The following is a 21,107-nucleotide window of genomic DNA, read 5'->3' as shown; positions in this document are numbered from 1 at the left end:
TGACGTTTTCACATCAATAAAAAACGGTTCCTCTTCGTCTTCACTGTCTCTGTGGTTCGGATGAAACACCCACAAAGGAGGAAGTGAGCGCTGTGGGAGGACGGATTCGTATGAAGTGTGATGCACTGAAACTGTCAATCAACAGTCAACTTCTTTTCTGCACATTTCTTGTTTTACTCGTGTTTTTTATATCACAAATTAGGGAACAGATATCAGAGAAGCACAGAACCTGATCAGCTGATGAGGCAGCTGTTGGGACTTCTTTTTAGTGGTTGACTTCTCACATTTTGGCCATTTTTTTGGAGTTTGGAGGCTCCGGTCCAGATAATTCAGGATGACCCAGATATTTGTAAGTGCTAATAGTGGTTAACATGAAAAAAAGCAATCGATGCACCTCAGTGAATAATAACTTAATAAATAATATAAGGAAATGTTGGGACACAAAGATAAAAATACAAATCTGTAAAACAGAGACTTATTAAATTACTGAACTGGATTTTTTGTTGGAAAAACCTGTTTTTTTTTAAATTATTGTGCATTTTTTGCAAACCCTGAATACTAAAAATTTCTTTTTTTTATTTATTTCTTTTTTTCTATTTTGTTTTTTTAGTTTTAAGGGCTAAAGAAGCGGCCTTTCCTTGATTTTACCGCCTCTTTTAGGCCATTGATCATGTGTGTTTTTAGCAACACATTGCTGTTTTTCCAGCAGCTTTTTAGTCCATAAACATTTATTTCCTTTTTTGCAGCAGAAATTGTGCCGTGAAAAGTGATTGTTTGAGCCATTTTGAGCCAAAATATTGTCTTTTACTAACTTTAACCAAATAGAGAAGCACAACATTAACATTTTTCTGGCGGTTGGGTAGTAAAGTGAGACATTTAATATCAAATTCATGTCCATTTTGCATTCATGTTTTGTTTCTCTCTTCGTGATTCATATTTTAAAAGATCTGTGTAAGTGTGTGTAAGTAACAAAACAATAACTGATTAATGCTTTATTTTATTTTCAGCTCAAAGAGGTAAATGAACCTAATGAACTCTGTATTTGTCTCTTTAATAAATGGCCTGATTCTTGTCTTCCTGGTCTCATGCTGCTACTTTAAAAATGATAAATATTTTTTTAAAAAAGGTTTCAAAAAGAATTGATTTCAAATGAATAAGAAATTATGTGAAACAAATTTGTGATTTTAGGAATTATAAATTAAATTGAGAATTAAAGGTGAATTAATCAAGTGAAGGAGAGCCGATGAAATAAAGAAATTTAAAAAAAAGAGTAAAACCAAAGTGCGAAAGGAAGAAGAGGGCATGCGAGAGTAACGATGAAGAAAAACTGCTAAAACATGAAGGAGTGGAGGGATGACAGAGAGAGGAGGGAGAGGTGATGGATGAGACGGAGAAAAGAGAGAGAAGAGCTGATTGGTTAGAAGAACAGACGAAGGCGTCCTGATAAGTGACACGATGCACAGATCCGTCTCATAAGCAGGATGGATAGAGGACGATAAAAACAGTCTGTCCCTCTGTAACAAGATATAAAAATGAAATATGACAGAAAACTTCCTGGGCGGTGAGCGTCACACCTCCCCCACAGGTGGCAGTATCGAGCTTGAACAGACTTCAGCTCTCATCCTCTTTTTTATTTTTAATTTTCTGTCCAAAATGTTTCCGATTCATTCGTGCTTTATTGGCATGAGCATAAATTAGTTTATCAGGAGCGACCGCAAACTCACCAGGAAGAGTGTGCACCTCCTGTAGGATCTGTTTTCTTTCGGCTTTATCCTTCTTTAAACTGTTGAGCACCTTGTTTTTTACTTTTTACCATTTAAATTGTTCTTTTTCTTGCTTATCTTTTGCATATATGTAAAAGTGTTTCTCACCCAACAAACTAAAGGTTTTGCTTTCAGCCCTGAGTAATGTCTGCAGGCTGCTCGCTGCATCGACATATATGAGCCAGTACACATGTTGCCTTTTTTTCTGCATCATCAAAAACGTAGGTGGACGTAAAAGCGAAGCCAATGCTGCACATAAGAACTCCCAAGCGCAAATATGTGAATCTTACGATGCTTTATCCTCCGTATGACTCACTGGTTACCTTCACTGGTTGGATTGGTTTGATAAAGGAGGAGAAAGACTGGTAAGGGTTAAATTAATGATGTCAGGGTAATCTGAGCCAGAGGTAAATGTGGAGAAGCTGAACATTTTAGTGCACGTCAGTGTCTCACTCCGAACTCGTCAAATAACGTCGCTCTGTCAGCGCTTTCGGCGTACGAGTGAGACGCTAAAGTCCACCTTTCACGTCCAAAACACGGCTGGGAGGCGTCATATGAGAACGTGCTTGCAGACAACCGTTGGCTTTGTCATCATACGCAGGCGGACAGCCAGATGGCGCGTCTACATGGGAGAAGCACAGGCGGTGTCATGTGAGAAGGCGGCTGGAAGGAAATGGTCGCATCAAATACTGAAAGAAAGTTTCAGGTAAAAAAGCTGCCAGTGACAACATAAAGGAAGATTAGTCCCACAAACTACTGACTTTCATGCAGAAGTCTGGAGTTCACTTCACCTGTGGATGTGTTTGGTTTTTTGGGGTTTTTTACACCATGTGCCTCTTTAGCCTAAAACGAACCCTCGTGACGGCCCGCGCTGTTATGCAAACAGAGTTTACAAACGAAGGCAAACGAGATGAAGATATCAACACTTAAATGAACTCTTTTCATGTCTGGATTTTAGATGGCGATCAGTTAGAGGACAGAGTGAAGAGACATTTTAGAGACTGACTGATGTCCCCCCTCATCTTCAGTGTAAATTCTGCTCCTTCATTAGGAGGAGCTGCGAGTCTTCAGCTGTCAGGTATTCAGCGGACATCAACACGTTTTCACAGCTACAATTGGATTTCATTCACACACTGTCACTACTGTCTAAATACCCACAACGGCAGCTGTGCCGTGTGTGTGTGTGTGTGTGTGTGTGTGTGTGTGTGTGTGTGAGAGAGAGAAGTAAACATGCCTGAAATACAAAGACTGTGATGTTTCATTCATTATGTTGTCAGCATGAATAATAGATGGCTAATTGATATGCAGTACATCACACACATACACACACTTCCATGTGGGATCGCACTCTGAACTAATATTTGTGAAGCTCAGTTGTCATTTCACATTTAAATCTATCACAAGAAGCGAAAGAGAGAAAGAGATCAAAGGCCAAAAAAAACATACAAGGCGGGTTTCCATTGACACTCAAATTTTCGCAAATTGAAATTGCAAATATAAAATACGCCGAATGGAAACCTTTCGATTTCTAAATAAAAACTCCCATTTATTGCAAAAAAAGGTGATTTCGGGTGATTCAAAAAAGCCATAATTCACAAAACTGCAGTGGAAACACTTCTTTGCTTTTATAGGTCACATGATGAAGGAAATCCCTCGGGCGTGATGCAGCCGGCGCTGAAAGACGTGTTACCGCGTCGCAGAACTCTTCAAAAGTCGAGCAGACGTTTTGAATCCACAACTCCTCTTTGAAATCGAGGATTATCACCTCCAAGAAAACCTTCGTACACGGCTGCTCACACGTATAAGAGGCTCTCACATAACACGCCTACTAGTGCTGAAGTCAAGACAAGAACAAGACTTTAAGGGGCCGAGGCTGAGTCAAGACCAAGACTACACACACACACACACACACACACACACACACACACACACACACACACACACACACACACTCTCTGAAGGCCGTTATCGGTGACAAAAAATGAGCAAACTACAAACGATTTACGTTATTTTCTGGATTTGAAGAAGGAAGTTTTACATCCAATCACAGTAATTATTTCAACAAATAAATCTGGAGTTGTCTCGACCGGTCTGGATTAAAAATCCGGAGTCTGCTATTTCTAAGATCGAGACAAGACTGAGTCAATATGCGTTCCAAGACGAGACCCTAAAGCAAAACCAAGACCGATCTGGGGAACTACAGAGCCTACGTCACCTTCGATTGATAATAAACCAATAAACAGACGTTAGAAACAGAAAGAAAATCACTGTGACAGCCGGTAAAGCAGTAAAAATAGTCAAAATATAGCAAACCTTTGAACTGACTGATATTTTTGGGCGGGCCTACTTTAAGGTGACTAAAAACTAAACAGTTGAGGTAACATTTGGTTAGCGCCATTTCATTTTACATACGCGATGTCGGGGTTTTATACTCGTAACTTACTGTAAACTGTGATTTGGTCTGTTAGAGTTCTCACTTTATTACAAACGTAGTTGTGTCATCTATAAACATTTTCACATTTTTCATGTTAAATGCAGTTTAGCCTTTTCTACTGTGATCCATCGTTTTTGTAAAAATATTCATCATATCTGCTTTAACACAGAACTGGGAGCGGTCTCGATGTTATCAGCTAACTCTCCACGGGGAAAAACAGGCGTATATCCAATCTGGATGTTTTTGTTGTCGTGAAGCAGAGAGACAACGACATGAAGATTTAAGGTTTCGGGTGTCTCCAGGCTGATGGAGATCAGACCTCCTGATTTCAGCTCGCATAATCCAGGAGGACAACAGACGGGAGAATATACGAGTAATCTGAGAGTGACGGATGAGAGAATAAAAGAACAGAGAGAAAGAGGAGAAAGTAGAGTTTGTGTAGAAACAAATAAAGAAAACTGTTTTTTTTTTCTTCTTTTTGATAAAACAGAGTTGAAGGACAAACACAGACTGCTGAGAGTCTGAGAGCGACTCCAGTCTGAATAACAAGCCTTTCAAACTGTTGGTGCTCACTCAGTGTGCATTTGAACGCCCCCTCACTTAGATACCTGTCTCCTGGGAAACCGGTGTGTACGACCCACACACACACTCACACACACACACACACACACACACACACGAAAGAGCTGAGGAGTGAGGACAGAAAAAGAGGTGGGGGGGATTCAACAGTAATGAGTTCAACACTCACATACAGCAGCAAGCACACACACACACACACACACACACACACACACACACACACACACTTGCTCTGCTCCCTGTATTAAAGCTGCAATGAAACTTCAGCCAATAGAAAGCCTCCGTTCATGTGATGTCGGCCAATCAGAACGCTGCACGCTGACACACCCACAGGAGGGTGTGTAGGGAGGATGGAGAGAGTGTGTGTGTGTGTGCCAATATGTGTACCTTTCTCTGCGGGTGTACTGTATCTGTGTGTGTGTGTGTGTGTGTGTGTGTGTGTGTGTGTGTGTCAGAGGAAGCTCCCCGCAGGTTCTGATGTTATGCTGATGTTGGTCCTTTGGGGGAAACAGAGAGGCGGCCGAACCCCTGACTGCTGCTCTCACCGTGAAACAGGAACACACACTCAGTTCATGTCAGCAAAGATTTGATTACACGTGGACACACAGGAATTCAAAACGCAGGCACACACACACACACATGCACACACACACACACCCTTGCCAGCTCTTTGAGGGCAGAGTCATGAACGGTCAGCGGTGGAAAATGTGTCTCCCGCGGTCAGCTCTGCAGCTCTGCAGCTCTGCAGCTCGGCAGAGGAAGCTGAACTTTCCTCCATTTTATCACAACCAGCAGCTTCATTACTGAGCTGCCAAAATGGAGGCCTGATGGAGTCCACTGCTGATTAAAGGGGCAGTCCGCACAAACTCAACCCAGCCACAAAAAAACACACAAGAGCAGCTAATTTAGGAGGCTGAGCTGCTTCCTCTGCAGGCAGTGAAAGCTGCAGGAGACGAGCTGATGGAGGACAAACACCAAGACGAGCCGAATTAGCAAATACTTGCTGTCAACCAACATTAAAGTAACAGTTTGACATTTTGGGAAACGCGCTGACTAACTTTCTAGATGAGATCAATTTGCCTCTCGTGTTTGCGAGTTGTTTCTTTCTGAGCGTGGTGACAGCATGACCCGCCCTCCTCTGCCTCTGATAACCAAATCCAAACCAATCTGACTCCTCATAAGAATCTAAACAATGAAACCAACGACGTCATTCACTCACAGACATATATTTACACGAAGATGCCGCATCCAGGGTTGTCAGGAGCGTCAACACGGCCGCCATCTTGTGTCAGGGCTTGTGAGCGGCGGTCTGACTCAAAGAACACAAACGTTTTTCACCGTTTTTTTGGTCAATATCATTCACCCTTACCTCTGCCTAAAGTTTTTAAACCCCTTTAACCACTGATGTACTTGTTTTGTTACAAATTCCCATGAGCGAAAACAATTTTTATACATTCAAATTAATTAAATCTAATGACGATCTTGATCAATGTCGTTGGATAAACATGCATCTCTGATATATATATATATATATATATCTGTGTGTGTGTGTGTGTATATATATATATATACTGTACTGGATGGGTGGACCTTGTTTAGAGCCGACAGGACGCAAGACTCTGATGCAAATTCAAAAAAATGCACTGAAGGAATTGAATGACGCCGTCAGCAGCAGCCGGATGGACTTCTCACAGTAGCTGCTGACTTTAATCAACTCATCCTTCAACTCCAAAGATGCAGCAGGATCAAGGACACATTTTAATTTCGTTTTTTAAACTTTGTGGTATCAGTCTTCTCATCTGACTAATAACAAGAAAGCGTTTTCCAAAATGTCAAACTTTCCTCTTAAATACACTTGAGAAGATAAACAAAAATCCAAAAGAATTAAAACTGTCGTCCGCCTCTTTTCCTGCTAATTTATGACCGAAGTGAACAAAACCCGTCAAAGAGGGATGAAAGGGAAAAGTGATGTTTTTTCAGCAGTTTAAAAGGAACACAAATGTCATCAAAAGACATCAGAGGAGAGAAACGATTAAAGAAACGAACGAGGTTTTGTTTTCACCCCAGAGACTCACAGAGCGCCATCAGTACAGTTCCATCTGTTTATTGATTAACTATAAAATATTGAGTTACTAAAACAATTTAAAAGAAACACTGATAAACGTGGTTGCTGTCTGTAAAAAAAAAAGAAAAAAAAACCTTACACATACAGTATAGGGTGACAGAATATATCTGGTTTCATCTCTAAAATGTATTTTTTTGTTGCATTTTTACAAGATTAGACATGTGTACAAAGTATATTCTGATAGCTTTTTCTCCACCGGACAGTGAAGGATCATTTACAAAACTTAGATGATTTTTCTATTTATTTTCAAAATAATCTTTTTTTTCTTTTGTCTGTAACAGGACGATAACGATACTGAAGGAACAGCAGACGAAGAACCAGCCTCCAGTCCACATCTCGCTCTCTCTCTCCCATTCTCTCTGATGCTCTCTCTCCCTCTCTCTCTCTTTCTTTCTCTCTTTCTTTCTCTCTTTTTCTAGCAGCTAGCTCCCAGTGCCCGTCAGCAGTATTGCTTGAGAGGCGTGGACGATTGTTCAGAGAGGGGAAGCAAAGGGGAAAACAAATATGACGGAAACATGCAAAAAAAAAAAGTTGAAAAAATAAATCACAGCAAAAACAAACATTTAAAAGACGAGCAAAACAAATGAAAGAAAAAACAAAATCTGAAAACACATGAAATGAAAATGAAGGCGAAGAGGGCAATAAGTGTTTGTGTGCGTGTTGGACCCTGTTTGAAGGCCTAAGGCTGGGCTTTGGATGGAGATCAGGGGGGCAAATAGAGACTGGAAGGCAATAACACACACCTTAAAGGGTTACAACGGTGTGTAAGTGTGTGTGTTAGAGGATAAGAGTGTGATGTCTTATCACACACACACACACACGGAGAAAGAAAGTGCTTCAGCGGCTGCGGGGGTAAACAAACATTCATAACGGGCACCTTAACGTGTACGACCTGTGTCCCCGTTACGCTCCCACGGCTGAGACGGATTCGGAGATCCGTTTTGGCCGAGTGTCGCTCGAAACTTTTTAAACTTTTGTCTGCAGAGACGTGAGTCTCAGCCTGAGGGAGCAGGCGGGGTTTTAGCGGATGAGATTTTTTGTAGAGATGCTTCGATACCATTTTTAACTTCCCGATACTGAGCACCGATCCGATACCATTACATAATTTTATTTTTTAAATTACGTTAAAAAACCCGGATGTATACTGATAACCCTGTCTGAATGTGAAATAAATACCACATTGTCGTATGATGTTTGTAAAATGTTAAAAATACATACAGAGTGAACACCATGAAACCTTTATCGTCTCCTGTAGTGTAACTTTTTTCAACAGGACTCGATTCTTCGACTTAAAACTTTTCCAGAATATTTTACCTCGTTTCCATGACTTTATTTTAGTTGCTTAAAAAGGGTCGGCCTTCATCGCTGTGTGCATGTGTCAGCGTTTTTGTCTCCCTGTTTGAGGCTCTGTCATGATTTGACTTTTTATCTAGTTTTTAATCAAGTTTTAGGACATATATTTTAAATATACTTTTAGATCTTTTTGTATTTAAACTACCTTTTAGCTGCATAAAGGATTTTTAGTCATCAGACGTTTTTTGTAGATTTTTACTTCGTCTACTACAAGACTTTTGCTGCTTGTCCTTAAGCGCCTACGGTGCTTTTGAGAGCTCCTTCAAATTTGATAAACGACTTAGATCAGTTGTCAAAATTAGCTTTTCCGAGTTATGACGTTTGGCCAAAGTAAAAGCCATAGCTGCATCTGCCAAAACTGCCAAGACTCGTTTCACTGTCAGGATTCGATCCGCTCGAGGTGAAAACATTTGGAAAATCTGGAGGAGCTGCATCATTAAATATTTCAATCCTAGTTCAGGTCAGCAGTGCACTAAACCGGATGTTAGAAATTCGGACAGCGGACGTAAGCACTCTGCGCTCGGCCGCCGTAAGTCTCACGTGCGCTTGCACGGCAGCTGATTTTGATTTTGGAGTGAACGAGCCCTGCGTTCATCATCGTGTCCAGTTTTCTTTAAACATTCATGAGATAGAAAACCAAAGATTCTGTAGATTCGATGCATTTGACGTGTTTGGATTAGAATTAGATGTTTTTTTATGACTTTTTTACGCATTTGTTGCTTGTTGTTCTTATGTCTTAGAACTGTTTTGCGACCTGAGCGTTCGTGATACCTTAAAACGACATGTTTCCAGGCCTGGAAAACGTTTTTGTTTTATGATTTCATAACTTTTCCAAAAACTGTCATGACCATAAAAACTCTGTAAAACAATAGTTGTCTGTGTGAAACTTGCCGACTGGTTTAGAGGAGCGAGAAATTAATTTCCAAGAAAACGGTCATTTTACTCGGATGTTAAAGTAACGATTGATTACATGGTATCTGATCGGTGCGTAGATTTACGTACTCACCAATACGCAATTCAGCATTTCAGGCAGTATCGAGGCATTTCAAAACTTTTATGGGTATCGGAACAACTCTAATTGTCTGGCATCAACCAACTGAGTAATCTCAGACAACAGCACATATATCACTCTGTACCTTGTTCAACCACTTTCAATACTAGCAGCACATTATCAAAAACTTTTCCTTTAGCTCTCCTGCACTGAAACGCCACTTTACTGGCAGAAGTCTTTTGTCATTTAACGGGAATATGTCACATTAAGAACATTAACATCTCGGGCTGTCCTCCAGACGGCCATCTCAGAGTGAGTACAACTACTATATCATAAAATCAGACAAAACCAAAAGATCTCAAAAGAGTAGAAAATATTAAACCTATTGAATATCAACAAGACAATCTTCAAACTCTGCAGCCAAGCAGAGAGAGGGCAACGTGGTAAGAAACATACGAAAAAATCAACATGATAATCACAGATATATACTACGTACACAGTATACGAAATACTGCATATATCTGATACAAACTCTATACACAATAGTGTAACGAAGTGGGTTAAGAGCTCAGGAACGCAGTGTTTAAATGACAACGAAGAAAGGCATTTCTGGGAAAAACACCAGTCTGGTTACTTTGATGACGGCAGGGGGGAGGGGACGGGACCTAAGCGAGATTTGGCGAATCATCATCATCATAAGGCCCTGGAGAGAAAAGGCCGCCCAAAAAAAACGCTCACAACCCTGAGCACGACATTCAACAGTCTCACCCTAAAAAACGGTTAAACTAGGCACGTGGAAAATATTCATAAGCAGCTAAAAGAGAGCCGAAAGGAAGAGTGTTAAAAAGGGACGTGTGTGTTTATCTGTGTGTGAGGGGCTTCGGCGGCGTGCAGAGGAGAGGCGGGGCTGAGGGCGGGGGGTTACGTAAATACTCAAGGAAGACACACAAGACTCCCAGTCAGAGTCTCCTCTGCAGCGGAGCTCGTTCAAAGTGCACTCATGTCAAAGATGATTGCTTCGGAGGGGCGAAATGTGATCGATAGACGTCCATAAAACAGCAGAAGCAAAAGTAAAAAATAAAATCCAACACGGGACATTTAGAGGTTGAAAACGCTGCAGCCGATGAATGAAGCCAAACTCTTAAAATTGAATTATGTTCATGATGTAATCAGAGCTGGCAGCTTCACACTGACTATCGGCGCCATGACCTTGATGCATGTCGGACTGACTGCAGTGTTTACAACCCTGAAAAAACACCTTAAAAAAGGAATAATCCACCCTCCGGGACTCCGACACTGTCGACGCATCAGCGTGTCTCGTTCAGTGCGTTCAGAGTCACTTTGTGATCAAGTGTTGTAGTTTACTTTTCTTGGTTGCCCGTTTTTGCCCTACGTTTCCCAGCATGCTTTTCAGCACTGTGCTGGCTGTCTGTAGAAAGTCGGTTTCTTCATGGTCATAGTTAAAGGGGCTGTCATCTTTGAATAAAATGTGTTTTACGTTGATAAAATGACAGATTATTTAAATGCAGTCTGGTGGACTGAGGATCAAGACTGTTTCTGGTTAAACAAAAAGGATCTTTCTTTAGCAAAAATGTCCATCTATAGCCTGTCAGTGGCATAAATAATAAAATAGTAGGGGGGTGAGATTTGTGGATACAGAAGATTTAGGGAATGAGTTAACAGAATTGGTTGTTGTATGACTTATATGTCAATCAGAGTTTACTTTGCTATTGCAGACATGCTCAGTGTCCTCATACTTTTGTATAATCAATACAAAGATTTGTGAAAGACAATATGAATATGTCACAGATGTTTACATTCGCTCAAAACTGGAACGAATTAGTCAATTTTGACACAAACCATGGGAAAATAGGTTGAAAAATACCCTTTAACTTTGAATTTTTAAGCCACACATGTTTTGCTTCCCTTTATGTGTTTTGTGGATGTTCCCGTAAATACCGACTGTATCTATTGAGGTTTCTGTCAGATAAAGAAACTGGTGTCACCTTCTCTCGCATCTACTTCTCGACGTATTGTTGTTCAACTTTAGAGCAAAAATGGGCAAAATACAAGAAAAATCAACAGCAGCTGGTTTTGTTTCATAGTGTTGAAGTGTTTTCAGGGTGGATTTTTCCTTAAAGGTGCTCAAAGATGAAAAATGGGAAGTGCTTTTAATAGTACAAGATTCCTTCCTCTCTCTTTAAGCCTGAGTCTCTGAGGGAGTCAGAAGATTTAGTCGCACACGGACAGTTTTCCTGCCCGCGTTAGGATTGTCAAGGGGAATTGAAGGGGTTAAATTAAAGGAGGATAGACTTTAAGTGTTTTTTAAGTGCTCTCTGTTGGACAGCAATGGAAGGAGTCTCTACCTCTCTCTTTCTGTGCGTCTCTTTCTGTCTGTCGCTCCTGCTGTTCTGTAGATACATTTATATGACTGTAACATGACTGTAACATCACCACGGCAACATCATAATCACAACGTCACATCACCGCCGTCTGACGGACAGACACGGAGCCTCTCTCCTGTATCATCATTCACAGTTCATTAAAGCTTCTCGACTGTTTACCTTTTTAGAAAAAAGTACTCTGACATAAATCTATTACATGAAAATAAAACACTCATATTTTCCTCTATATAACTGTGTGTGTGTGTGTGTGTGTGTGTGTGTGTGTGTGTGTGTGTGTTTCTAACATGGAGGTGAGTATTTACACGTGTCTGTGCGTGTGTGGATGTTTGTTTATGCAGATTATTTACATGTGAAAGGAGACTGAAGTGCTCGCGTGTGCTCTGAAGTTTCTCCCGTGAACACAGCGAGCAGATCAGTGTGTTGATGGAGTCTGTGTGTGCAAACGTTTCAGGAGACTCGTTTTCTCGTAATACTGTCTGTAGCGTCTGTAGCGTCTCCCGTCTCCGCAGTAGAAACTGATCTCGACTATCTGAAGTGTATGATGGTGTCGAAGCGGTTCATTGACAGATCCATCGTGAGTGAAGATCAGTGATTAGACTCGGGCGGGTTTGACTCCCAGTGAGCGTCAGGATTTTGGTTTCTCTCTGTGGTGGTTTAGCAGATGACTGGGACTCCGTCCGTGTTGAAGATCATGCCCGTGGTGGGTTCGTAGGTGCCCGCCAGGTAGTAGAGGTCCTCGCTGTCGGCGTAGCGGCGCGTGTGGGTCATCTGCTCGTACTCCTCCACGCTCACCACCAGGCACTTGTGGCTGACCGTCTGCACGTCGTTCTCGTCGCTGTGAGACGACTGGTAGAGGGCGCGCTGTGACGGAGACAGAGATTTTTATTCTGAATCTGCTGTTTATACTGTGGTTTAACCCTTTGAAACCTGGATCAGCTCTCTTGTCCTGCATTCTGACGTCTCTCACAAGTATTTAAATATTTGAAAAGTGAGCACATTGGGGTTTTTTTTCTTTAAAAAACACGGTAAAAAATTACATACAACTCGGCAACTTGGCATGCAATGTCAAAAAAACAAATAGTAAAAGGCGACAAGAAAATGACCCGAAAATTAGCTATAAAAGAGAGAGAGACAGAGAAAATCATTAGAAACCCTCAAATATTCAAATGTTTATCCAGGTTTCAGATGTCGTTTTTAAATGTAGAAGTTTCTGGAATCTCCTTAATCAATTAATTTTATGTGTTCTGTCATAAGCAGTATCTTTGTTATCGTCAAAATCTTTAAAAAAAAAAGTTTTTTGTGTACTTGACATTTTGTATTTTGTTCTAATTTGGACCCAAGTTTTGCTGCTTTTGGTGCTCCACTGCACCATGGAAATAGGACAGAGTTTAGCTGTAGTGATTTAATGAAACTGACACCCCCTAAAAACATGATTGTGAACCAAGAATGTTGTTTCTGCTTAATCAGAATCAGAAAAACTTTGTGGAAATACATTGAGGTTCCTAAAAGTCGCTCTGATGCCAGTACAGAGAATTATTGCAAGTAGAAATAAGTACCAGCACAAAGTATGTAAATTTAAAACAAATAACAATAGAAATGCAGTTATAGTAAACAATTAACACTAGTATGTAAATAATTTATTAATATTTAAAAATAAAGTATGTGTAATACGTTGAAAATGTGTGTCTAACAATATAAATGCAAATAAATACAGTAATAGACAATTAGCACTAATATGTGGATATTTAAGTTATAATATGGATAATGTGCTGAGTGTGTAAAGGGTGTTGATTATTAAACTATTAGCATTATTTATTTTATAAAATAAAATAAAATAAAATAAAATAAGAAAAAAAAATAAAAATAAAAAATAAATAAATAAAATAAAATAAAATAAAATAAGAAAAACAAAATAAAATAAAAGCATCTCTTTAGTCTCTTTTTGGTTCTGATTAAGTCCACAGAAATTTTAAAGCCTGACAATTAGAGCTGAAAACACAGGTAAAACCCTTTTTTTCTCACCTCCATGAAGTCTTTCCGTTGGATAGAAGAGTGCAGAGCTGCCGGTAAAGACTGACCACACATCTGATCCCAGTTCTGCAGAGGACACAAGTCTTATCAAAAAGCTTCAAACTAATCACACGCAAAGGATGTATTCAGTCTGACGTGCGTTTCTTTTGCTTAACAGCCATGAATGAATCATGCATATCATACTAAAAAAGTCATGATCAACCTTCTCACGACGATCTCATGTTTTTTTAATGATACAGTAGCATGATGTATCGCAACGAGGAAATAAGAGAGAAAAATGAAGGAGGAAGTTTCTATTAGTTATGAGGCTGAACTAAATAATTCCCCTTTCATGAATTACATTTCCTGAAATTAAATAGGTGTCAGAGCACTCTCACCCCTGAATTAGACCTTCTGTTACTCAGATGAAATAATTCAAGAAACAAAATTATCATTTGCCAAATGAAAAATCTCAGCTGTAAGTTAGTGTTTTATCCAGTTGTGTGACTTAATAATGACAACAAATGTTTAAAGCTCCATATTTTGCTCATTTTCAGGTTCATACATGTATTTTGGATTACTACAAGAACATGTTTACATGCTCTGATGTCCAAAAAAACACTTTATTTTTCTCATACAGTGTGCCTGAATATAACTGTATTCACCCATTCTCTGTCTGAAATGCTCAGTTTTAGCACTTATCTCATTAAGCCCCCCCCCCCCAAATTCCAGTCTGCTCTGATTGGTCGGTTTTTTCAGGTCTTCCACATGTGAGCTCTTGGTGTCTCTGCATTGTCAGTGCAGGCTGGACATAACTGTAACGGCACACTAGCAGCACTTTCTACTCTAATTTACTATAACTGTGACATCACAATATGGGAGTCCTGACGGCTCGTTTAGAGGCAGTTTATGAATACAGACTGTGTGCAGTCCTCTGAGTATTTTCATACTTTCGCAGTATTTATACAACACTTACACCTGCTTTATAATGGAAAAAAATTACATAAAAATGTTTTACTTTTTTACAATACGGGACCTTTAAAGGCCCAGTGTATAATATTAATGTAGATTTAGTGGCATCTAGTGGTGAGGATTGCACATCACAACCAGCTGAAACTTCCTGCTTTGAATTCCTTTTTATTGTTTATTGTTCGGGAGGTTTTTTTATTGGGAGCTGAATTGTCCGCAGAGGTCTCTTCCTCTCCAAAACAAACGAACCAGGTGATTAAAATAAGTAAAAAAACACTGAATAAAGCTGTTAAATATAAACGGCTCATTCTGAGGTAACGAAAACACAGGTGATTTTAAACATCCATTCATTTAAAAATCCTACACACTGGATCTTTAAGGAGTCTAATCCGTCTTATTTTCGTCGGGCTCCTACCTTCTTGTCGGTGAGTTTCTTGCCGGGGTTCGTCTCCTCCGGATGATAGAACCAGTTGACCCTGACCACCATGTTGCTGCCCCACGACTCCCACATGCTCTGGATTCGGCCGATGAAGGGCAGGTTGGGCCGGCCGGCGGACAGGAACACGGCACAGTCACCGATGCGGATCATCTCTCGGCCTCGAACAATAGCCTTATAGAAGAGCTTCTTCGCCTTGCCTTTCATACCGCGTCTCTGGAGGGGTCAAGAAAAAAAAAAGACAGACTGGTCACAGAGTGACAGGAGGGGGACATTTAGACAAATCAGGGTTCATAAACATTTTTACCAATAAATTTCCATGACTTTTAGAGACAATACATTCTCTGAAATGACCCTCGATACTTCTTATTAGTTCCTTTTCATTACTATATAATAGCTTTTTCATATATATAATAAAAAGAATTCAGAACAGGATTCAAACTGATTATTTCAATAAAACTTTTCATTATTTATGAGATGGGAGGGGGTGGTTTTTTATTGTTTTTTATTTTGGCTTAGGGGAGGGGCATACAACTTTAAATAGCTTTATTTTGTATTATTTTATTTATTAAAGGAAAATGCTTTCTTTCAAAAATGTGGGCCTTTTTTTCTTTCGAATTTTTTGACAATTTTTGCAATTTGCAGTTTTTTTTTCTTTAAAAAAATGAGGTTTTATTATTGTTTTATTTTAAACTGAGAGATTCATTTTCTGTAAATTGTTTTGGCAATTTTCTTTAAGAATATTTGGTGATTTTCAAGAAAAAATGCCTTCCAAACCCAAGGGCCCAAAGGCTGGGAAGGCATGATTTCTTTGTAAAAAATCACCAAAAATACACCATTTATTACAACCACAAACTGTAAAAACAGAAATTATCGTCGGATTTTAAAACTTCCAACATTCCTTGAACTCATGCGAAACAAATTCCAGGCTTTGTTTAATTTTCCAAAACTTTTTCAGGCCTGGAAATTCTTATTTGTAAGTTCCTTTACTTTTTCAAGACCGTATGAGCACGAATGAATACTGTTGGTGTTTATCAAAGTTTCCATCTATGCAACATCTTTCTCCTCACCTGAGTGGGTTTTCCAAACCACTTCCAGAGCTGTCTCGCTGGGAGGAAAGCAGAAATTTTGGGCCTGTTCTCCACACTGGGGAGCCTCTGACGTTTCGCCAGCTCCTTGGTGGTTGGGAGGTGGACCCCCTCTCTCCGCTTTGGTCTCCCCACCTTCCCCTCTCCTCCGCTGGGCTTTGGTTTCGGAGGACGACCCCTTTGCCCGGAGCCTTTCCCCGTGGCTGGTTTAGCAGGTTTAACAGGAGCGGGAGCAGGAGTCGGAGAGGTTGACGGGGAAGGAGACCGTGAAGGAGGAGACAGCTCCTCTTCCTCCACTTTCACCTCCACCTCCTTCTTCACCTCCACTTCTTCCTCCTCTTTCGGTTCTTCTTTTGGTTTCTCCTGCACTGGAGGTGGAGTGATGGGGGCTGGCGGAGGAGTAGGAGTCCTCTCCTCATCCGAGCTGCAGGAGGAGTCATCAGTGGACGACGATGACGACGAAGAGGACGACGATGAAGAAGACGAGGAGGAACCGGAGCAGGATGAAGAGGAGGAGGAGCAACTTGAGGTGCATTTCTTCTTCTTCTTTATCTTCCCTTTTTCCGTCTCCTCCTCCGACTCTGAGCTGCTGCTGCTCTGCGACTCCTCTTTCATCTTCCTTTCCTCTCTTTTCTCCACCTCCTTTCTCTCCTCCTTTTTACCTTTCTCCTCTCTTGTGTCCATCTCCTGTCCTCGAGCAGCACCTCCACGGCTTTCTGCCTTCTCCTTCGCCAGCAGCGGTGATTTGTAGGTGGAGTCTTTCTCCGGCAGGTTCGGCTCTCGATCCGGAGCTCTCGGTTTAGCCTTTAGCAGCTTCTGATTGGCTGTCGCTGCGGTGATGGGCGTGTGATCTCCTCTGACGCCCCGACCCTCCAGCAGCATCAGCGCTTTTGTCTTCTTGGTCTTTGGGGAGGTGACACCTTCATGGTCGAGCTTCACGAGGGGCTCTGCAGACGGGGGCTTGCGTCTCACCAGCGAGCCCACGTCGCTCTGCCCCGGGCCGGGCTTGGGCCTGGAGACGGAGCTCGGTCTGGAGGACAGCTGGTCGGACGGCATCTTCAGTTTGGGTCTCGGGGCGGATGATGACGATGACGACGACAACGACGACGTTCTTGGAGTCAGTGAGGATCCGGGTTTTCCTGTTGACAGCCTGGAGATGGCGCCGGGTATTAGTCCAGAGCTGTGGCTGGATCTGGAGCCACCGTGGTGGTCCGAGGAGGGTTTAGTTTTGGGTGAGGACGCAGAATTAGGTCTGGGCGTTGATGTGGCACTTGTTTTGGGTGCGGAAGACGACGTCGCCATATTGGGTCTGGACATTGGTCTGTTGGCGGTGGGACTGATGCTGCTGCTGCTCTCTCGGCGCTGGTTGTTGTACGAGCTGAGGTTGGGCTCGCTGTACAGATCCACTGTCAGGACTTTTCCGTAGGTGGACGGGTAGAGGGAGGGAGGCAGAGTGCGGGCTGGTTTGGGAGCAGAAGGCTGGGCTGAGCCGGCCTTCCTGGGCACCGGACTGGGAAGGGTGGGGCTGCTGGCGGGCGACGTGGTGGAGCTCTTGCGGGATGGTTTTGCCTGGGTTCCCATCGTTGGTCGGGATGCAGGACGGGGCTTCTCCTGAGCTGCCTTCTGGATTGAAGAGTTTCTGTCCTGGGGAGGCTTGGCTGGAGCCGGGGGTCTCTCTGCAGGCTGGGAGGAGCAAGAAGGAGGATCAGCTTTCTCCCGGCCTTCTGGGTTGATGGAGGTCTCTGAAAAAAGACAGAAAAAAAAGGTTAACCTACTTCACCCCTCACTTCCATATAACTATTTTTGTCTTTTTTAGAGGGGGGCAGGGCATTTCTAGAATTTTAGGACGTTTATAGGATTTTAGGACATTTCTCTGATTATTAGGACGTTTCAAAGATTTTAGCACATTTCTTTGCTTTTATGATATTTCTAGGATTTCAGGACATTTCAAGATTTCAGAAAATGGTCTCACTATAATGAAATGGCTACTATGAGGATTAACATCATCAAAAATTAATTTATTTCAGTTTCAAAACTGTTTCAGGACCCCAGTATGCAGAAATATTCAAATACAATAAGCAAAAGTAACACTTTTCTACCACATACAAGAAAAAATGTAGTGTGTTTGGGTTTTTTTTGCCAAAACTGCATTGGACCAGCATGAAGTGTGTAAGGGGGAGACTTGTCATTACACAGAACCAATATTATTCAGATATCTTGAGGTCAAGGGACCTCTGTGAAAATGGCAACACCAGTTTTTCCCTCAAAAAATTTAACCTAACACTGGAGCGTTATTTAACCCCCTCCTGACAGGATAGCATGACGTGTAGGAGCTATTTGTTGTTAGTATGTAGTTGTTTTTGCTAATCGTAAGTAATATTGTTTTGATTATTCCTGTTGTTCACTTTAGATTAGGTTTTTGATAGTGTGGATAAAATGTTGTTTTTTTTAAATCAGAGTAAGAGAGGCAGCGGGAGATTTCATTGTTCCTTTGGCCTTCTTTTACCCGCCTACATCACGCGCCCATCAGTGGCTATGTGATTCTGTATTTAAGTTTGCTTTTGCAGACAAATTACCACTACAGCATGGTTGGTAGCAATGGGTTCCTTCGGTCTTCTATCTTCACTTTAGCTTTAAACTCAGCCGGTTACAGCCTCTAACAGACAGTAATGTCGGCTGGGGACACTTCTTTATGAAGTGGAATAGGTTAAGAACTGGATTTTACTGGCACATTACACATGGGTTAACATTGGATACGCTGACGTTTTCATTGTGTGGCTTCTTGATTTTTGTGGTTCTGCAGCCTCATGTGCTGAGAACAGTAGACAAACGAGCAAGGAAACTGTTCTGAAATGAAAACACTGCATGTAAGAACTGCTTACCCAGTAGAAACAAGGTCGGCGTCAGCAAATCAGACATGCAACATGTCATTTATTACAGCCAGAGTAACAGACCCGGAGCTTTACGGAACAACAACGAAGCTGCAAATTCATTGTACTGATATAGGAGCTGACAGCCGTGGTCAAATATGAGATGTTTGATGAAAGATCCGTCTGAGCCTTGAGCTATTTTTGCTGGTTCTGTTGTTTTAAGATGACTAATCAAAAGACAAAAGATGACTAAAGCATTTCTGATTTCACCTCTTTAATGGCCTCTATGATAAATATGTTAAAATAAAGACAGAAACAAACTGCACGTAACTCATTTCTATTATTATTCCCAATAATCAACATAAATGAAGTCCATTCGTCTTAAATGGATAAGTAAGGCACTCAGGAGAGAAACACACCGCTCTTCCGTAATGCGCACTGAGGCAAATAATGTGAAATCCATCTCTTTTTTTTTTTATGACGACACATTTGAGATGTCTTTTATTGGTCCCATGAAATTACTCCATGAAGAAAAAAGGCAGTGAATCTCAAAGAAAGCCAAATGTGATGGCAGTGGTTAATGTACAGTGCACTAGTTTTATCATCAGCACCTTCTCCATTATTTTTTACCTCAGACAGGAAACATTACCTTTTCTTTCTTTGATAATGTGAACACGTTTGGTCAATCATTTCTGTGACACTCATTGTTTCTACCAGCTATTTCACTGATACATTAGAGTCTTGCAGAATGACACTCAGAGGATATTATCTATTAGAAGGCTGAGCAGCAAATCGGTGGGTTGGTAATAACAATTAGAAAGTGGAATAACGATGACACTAAAAGTCAAGTTTAAAGCCCAAGTGAACCGACAAAAGACAAAGACTTTAAAGTCCTTGTGCAACAGCAGTTAGAGTGTCTTCAGCTTCTGTACTGTGACAAATTTCTCTGCTCTCTTTGGCAGTGCACAGTTACAAGAGGGATTTAGATCAAATCCTTTGCATTTGATTGGTTTGCTAAAAACTGTGCAGGTTAAGAGTTTAGCGCAACACAGAGACACAGCTGATGCTGGCTCCACACACACTGCTCTTGTTGCATTAATGCTGAATGATGCACACAGGTTTTGGAGCAACATATGCTGCCATCAAGACAACGTATTTTTCACAGGCATCGCTGCTTACTCCAGCAAGACAATGAGACACACTCTGCAAATGTTACAACAGCGTGGCTTTGTCGTAAAAGTGCAGGTACTACACTGGACTGCTTGTCTTGAATTGAAACTGTGTGGCGCTTTATAAAAAGCAAAAATGTACCCTGGACTGTTGGGCAACTTAAGTTGTATATTAAGCAAGGATCAGAAAGATTTTCACTTTCAGAACTTCAACAGTAAGTGTCCTTTAGTGTCCAAACACGTAGTGAGTATTGTTAAAAGTAAAGATGATGTAATACAATAGTAAAAAATGCCTCTGTCCCAAAGTTTATCCGTGTAAACATTAAATATCTTGTCCTTGTACTGTTTTTAATTGAGAATAGGTCAAAGAGGATTTGAAAATCATTGTGGTCTGTTTTTATTTACATTTTACACATGATCTCAGCCTTATTGAATTGGATTTATACTCTGATACTGATTTTTTTTTACATATTTTAGACATATAATAAGAGCTGAATGATGAATTAATGCAGGGGCACTGGATTAACACTAGAAAAAATAATTTTTCATTTCACTGGGACTTTTATTATCCAATCCATCCATGAGTTTGTGAGGACACAGTTTGTTTAGCTCACCTGGTTTGGGTTTGGGTTTGCGACCAGGTTTTCCTTTGATCTTCGGAGCGCTCTCCTCCGGCTTTGTTCCCGCTTCTTTGCCCTCTTTGCTGCATTTGCGGACTCGCCTCCTGGAGCAGCTCGCCACGAGCAGGGCAGGGGACGGCTCAGCGCCTGGACAGAAGCAGAGAGCCGGCAGACTTTATGGTTTATGCTTTCATCATGACTGCAGTAAATTCAGCTTTCTAAGCAAAAAACCCCAAAAAGATCCGAGTAGAAGCATGCTGGTGTCTGTGACCTGCAAACCTCTGAACTAAGCCAA

At 41.2% G+C, this 21,107-nt stretch overlaps 1 protein-coding gene across 1 annotated transcript in view; it reads right to left on the bottom strand.

The window, feature by feature from the left end:
- Window positions 1-6,864: 6,864 nt before the first annotated feature.
- The window catches only part of tnrc18 (trinucleotide repeat containing 18), a 75,461-nt gene continuing 61,218 nt past the window's right edge, over window positions 6,865-21,107 (bottom strand). The window contains exons 26-30 of the mRNA XM_088069538.1: window positions 20,807-20,959; window positions 16,136-17,895; window positions 15,045-15,281; window positions 13,673-13,747; window positions 6,865-12,511 (exon numbers count right to left, since the gene is read on the bottom strand). Of these exons, the coding sequence (XP_087925664.1) occupies window positions 12,305-12,511; window positions 13,673-13,747; window positions 15,045-15,281; window positions 16,136-17,895; window positions 20,807-20,959 (2,432 nt within the window). The 3' untranslated portion in view covers window positions 6,865-12,304. The remainder of the gene's footprint in view (window positions 12,512-13,672; window positions 13,748-15,044; window positions 15,282-16,135; window positions 17,896-20,806; window positions 20,960-21,107) is intronic.

This window comes from Plectropomus leopardus, chromosome 18, assembly GCF_026936395.1.
Source record: "Plectropomus leopardus strain MGB_pleo_1.0 chromosome 18, ASM2693639v1, whole genome shotgun sequence".
Lineage (NCBI taxonomy): Eukaryota > Metazoa > Chordata > Actinopteri > Perciformes > Serranidae > Plectropomus > Plectropomus leopardus.
The sequence above is the reverse complement of the archived record's forward strand: the minus strand, read 5'-3'. Positions and strand labels throughout refer to the sequence as shown.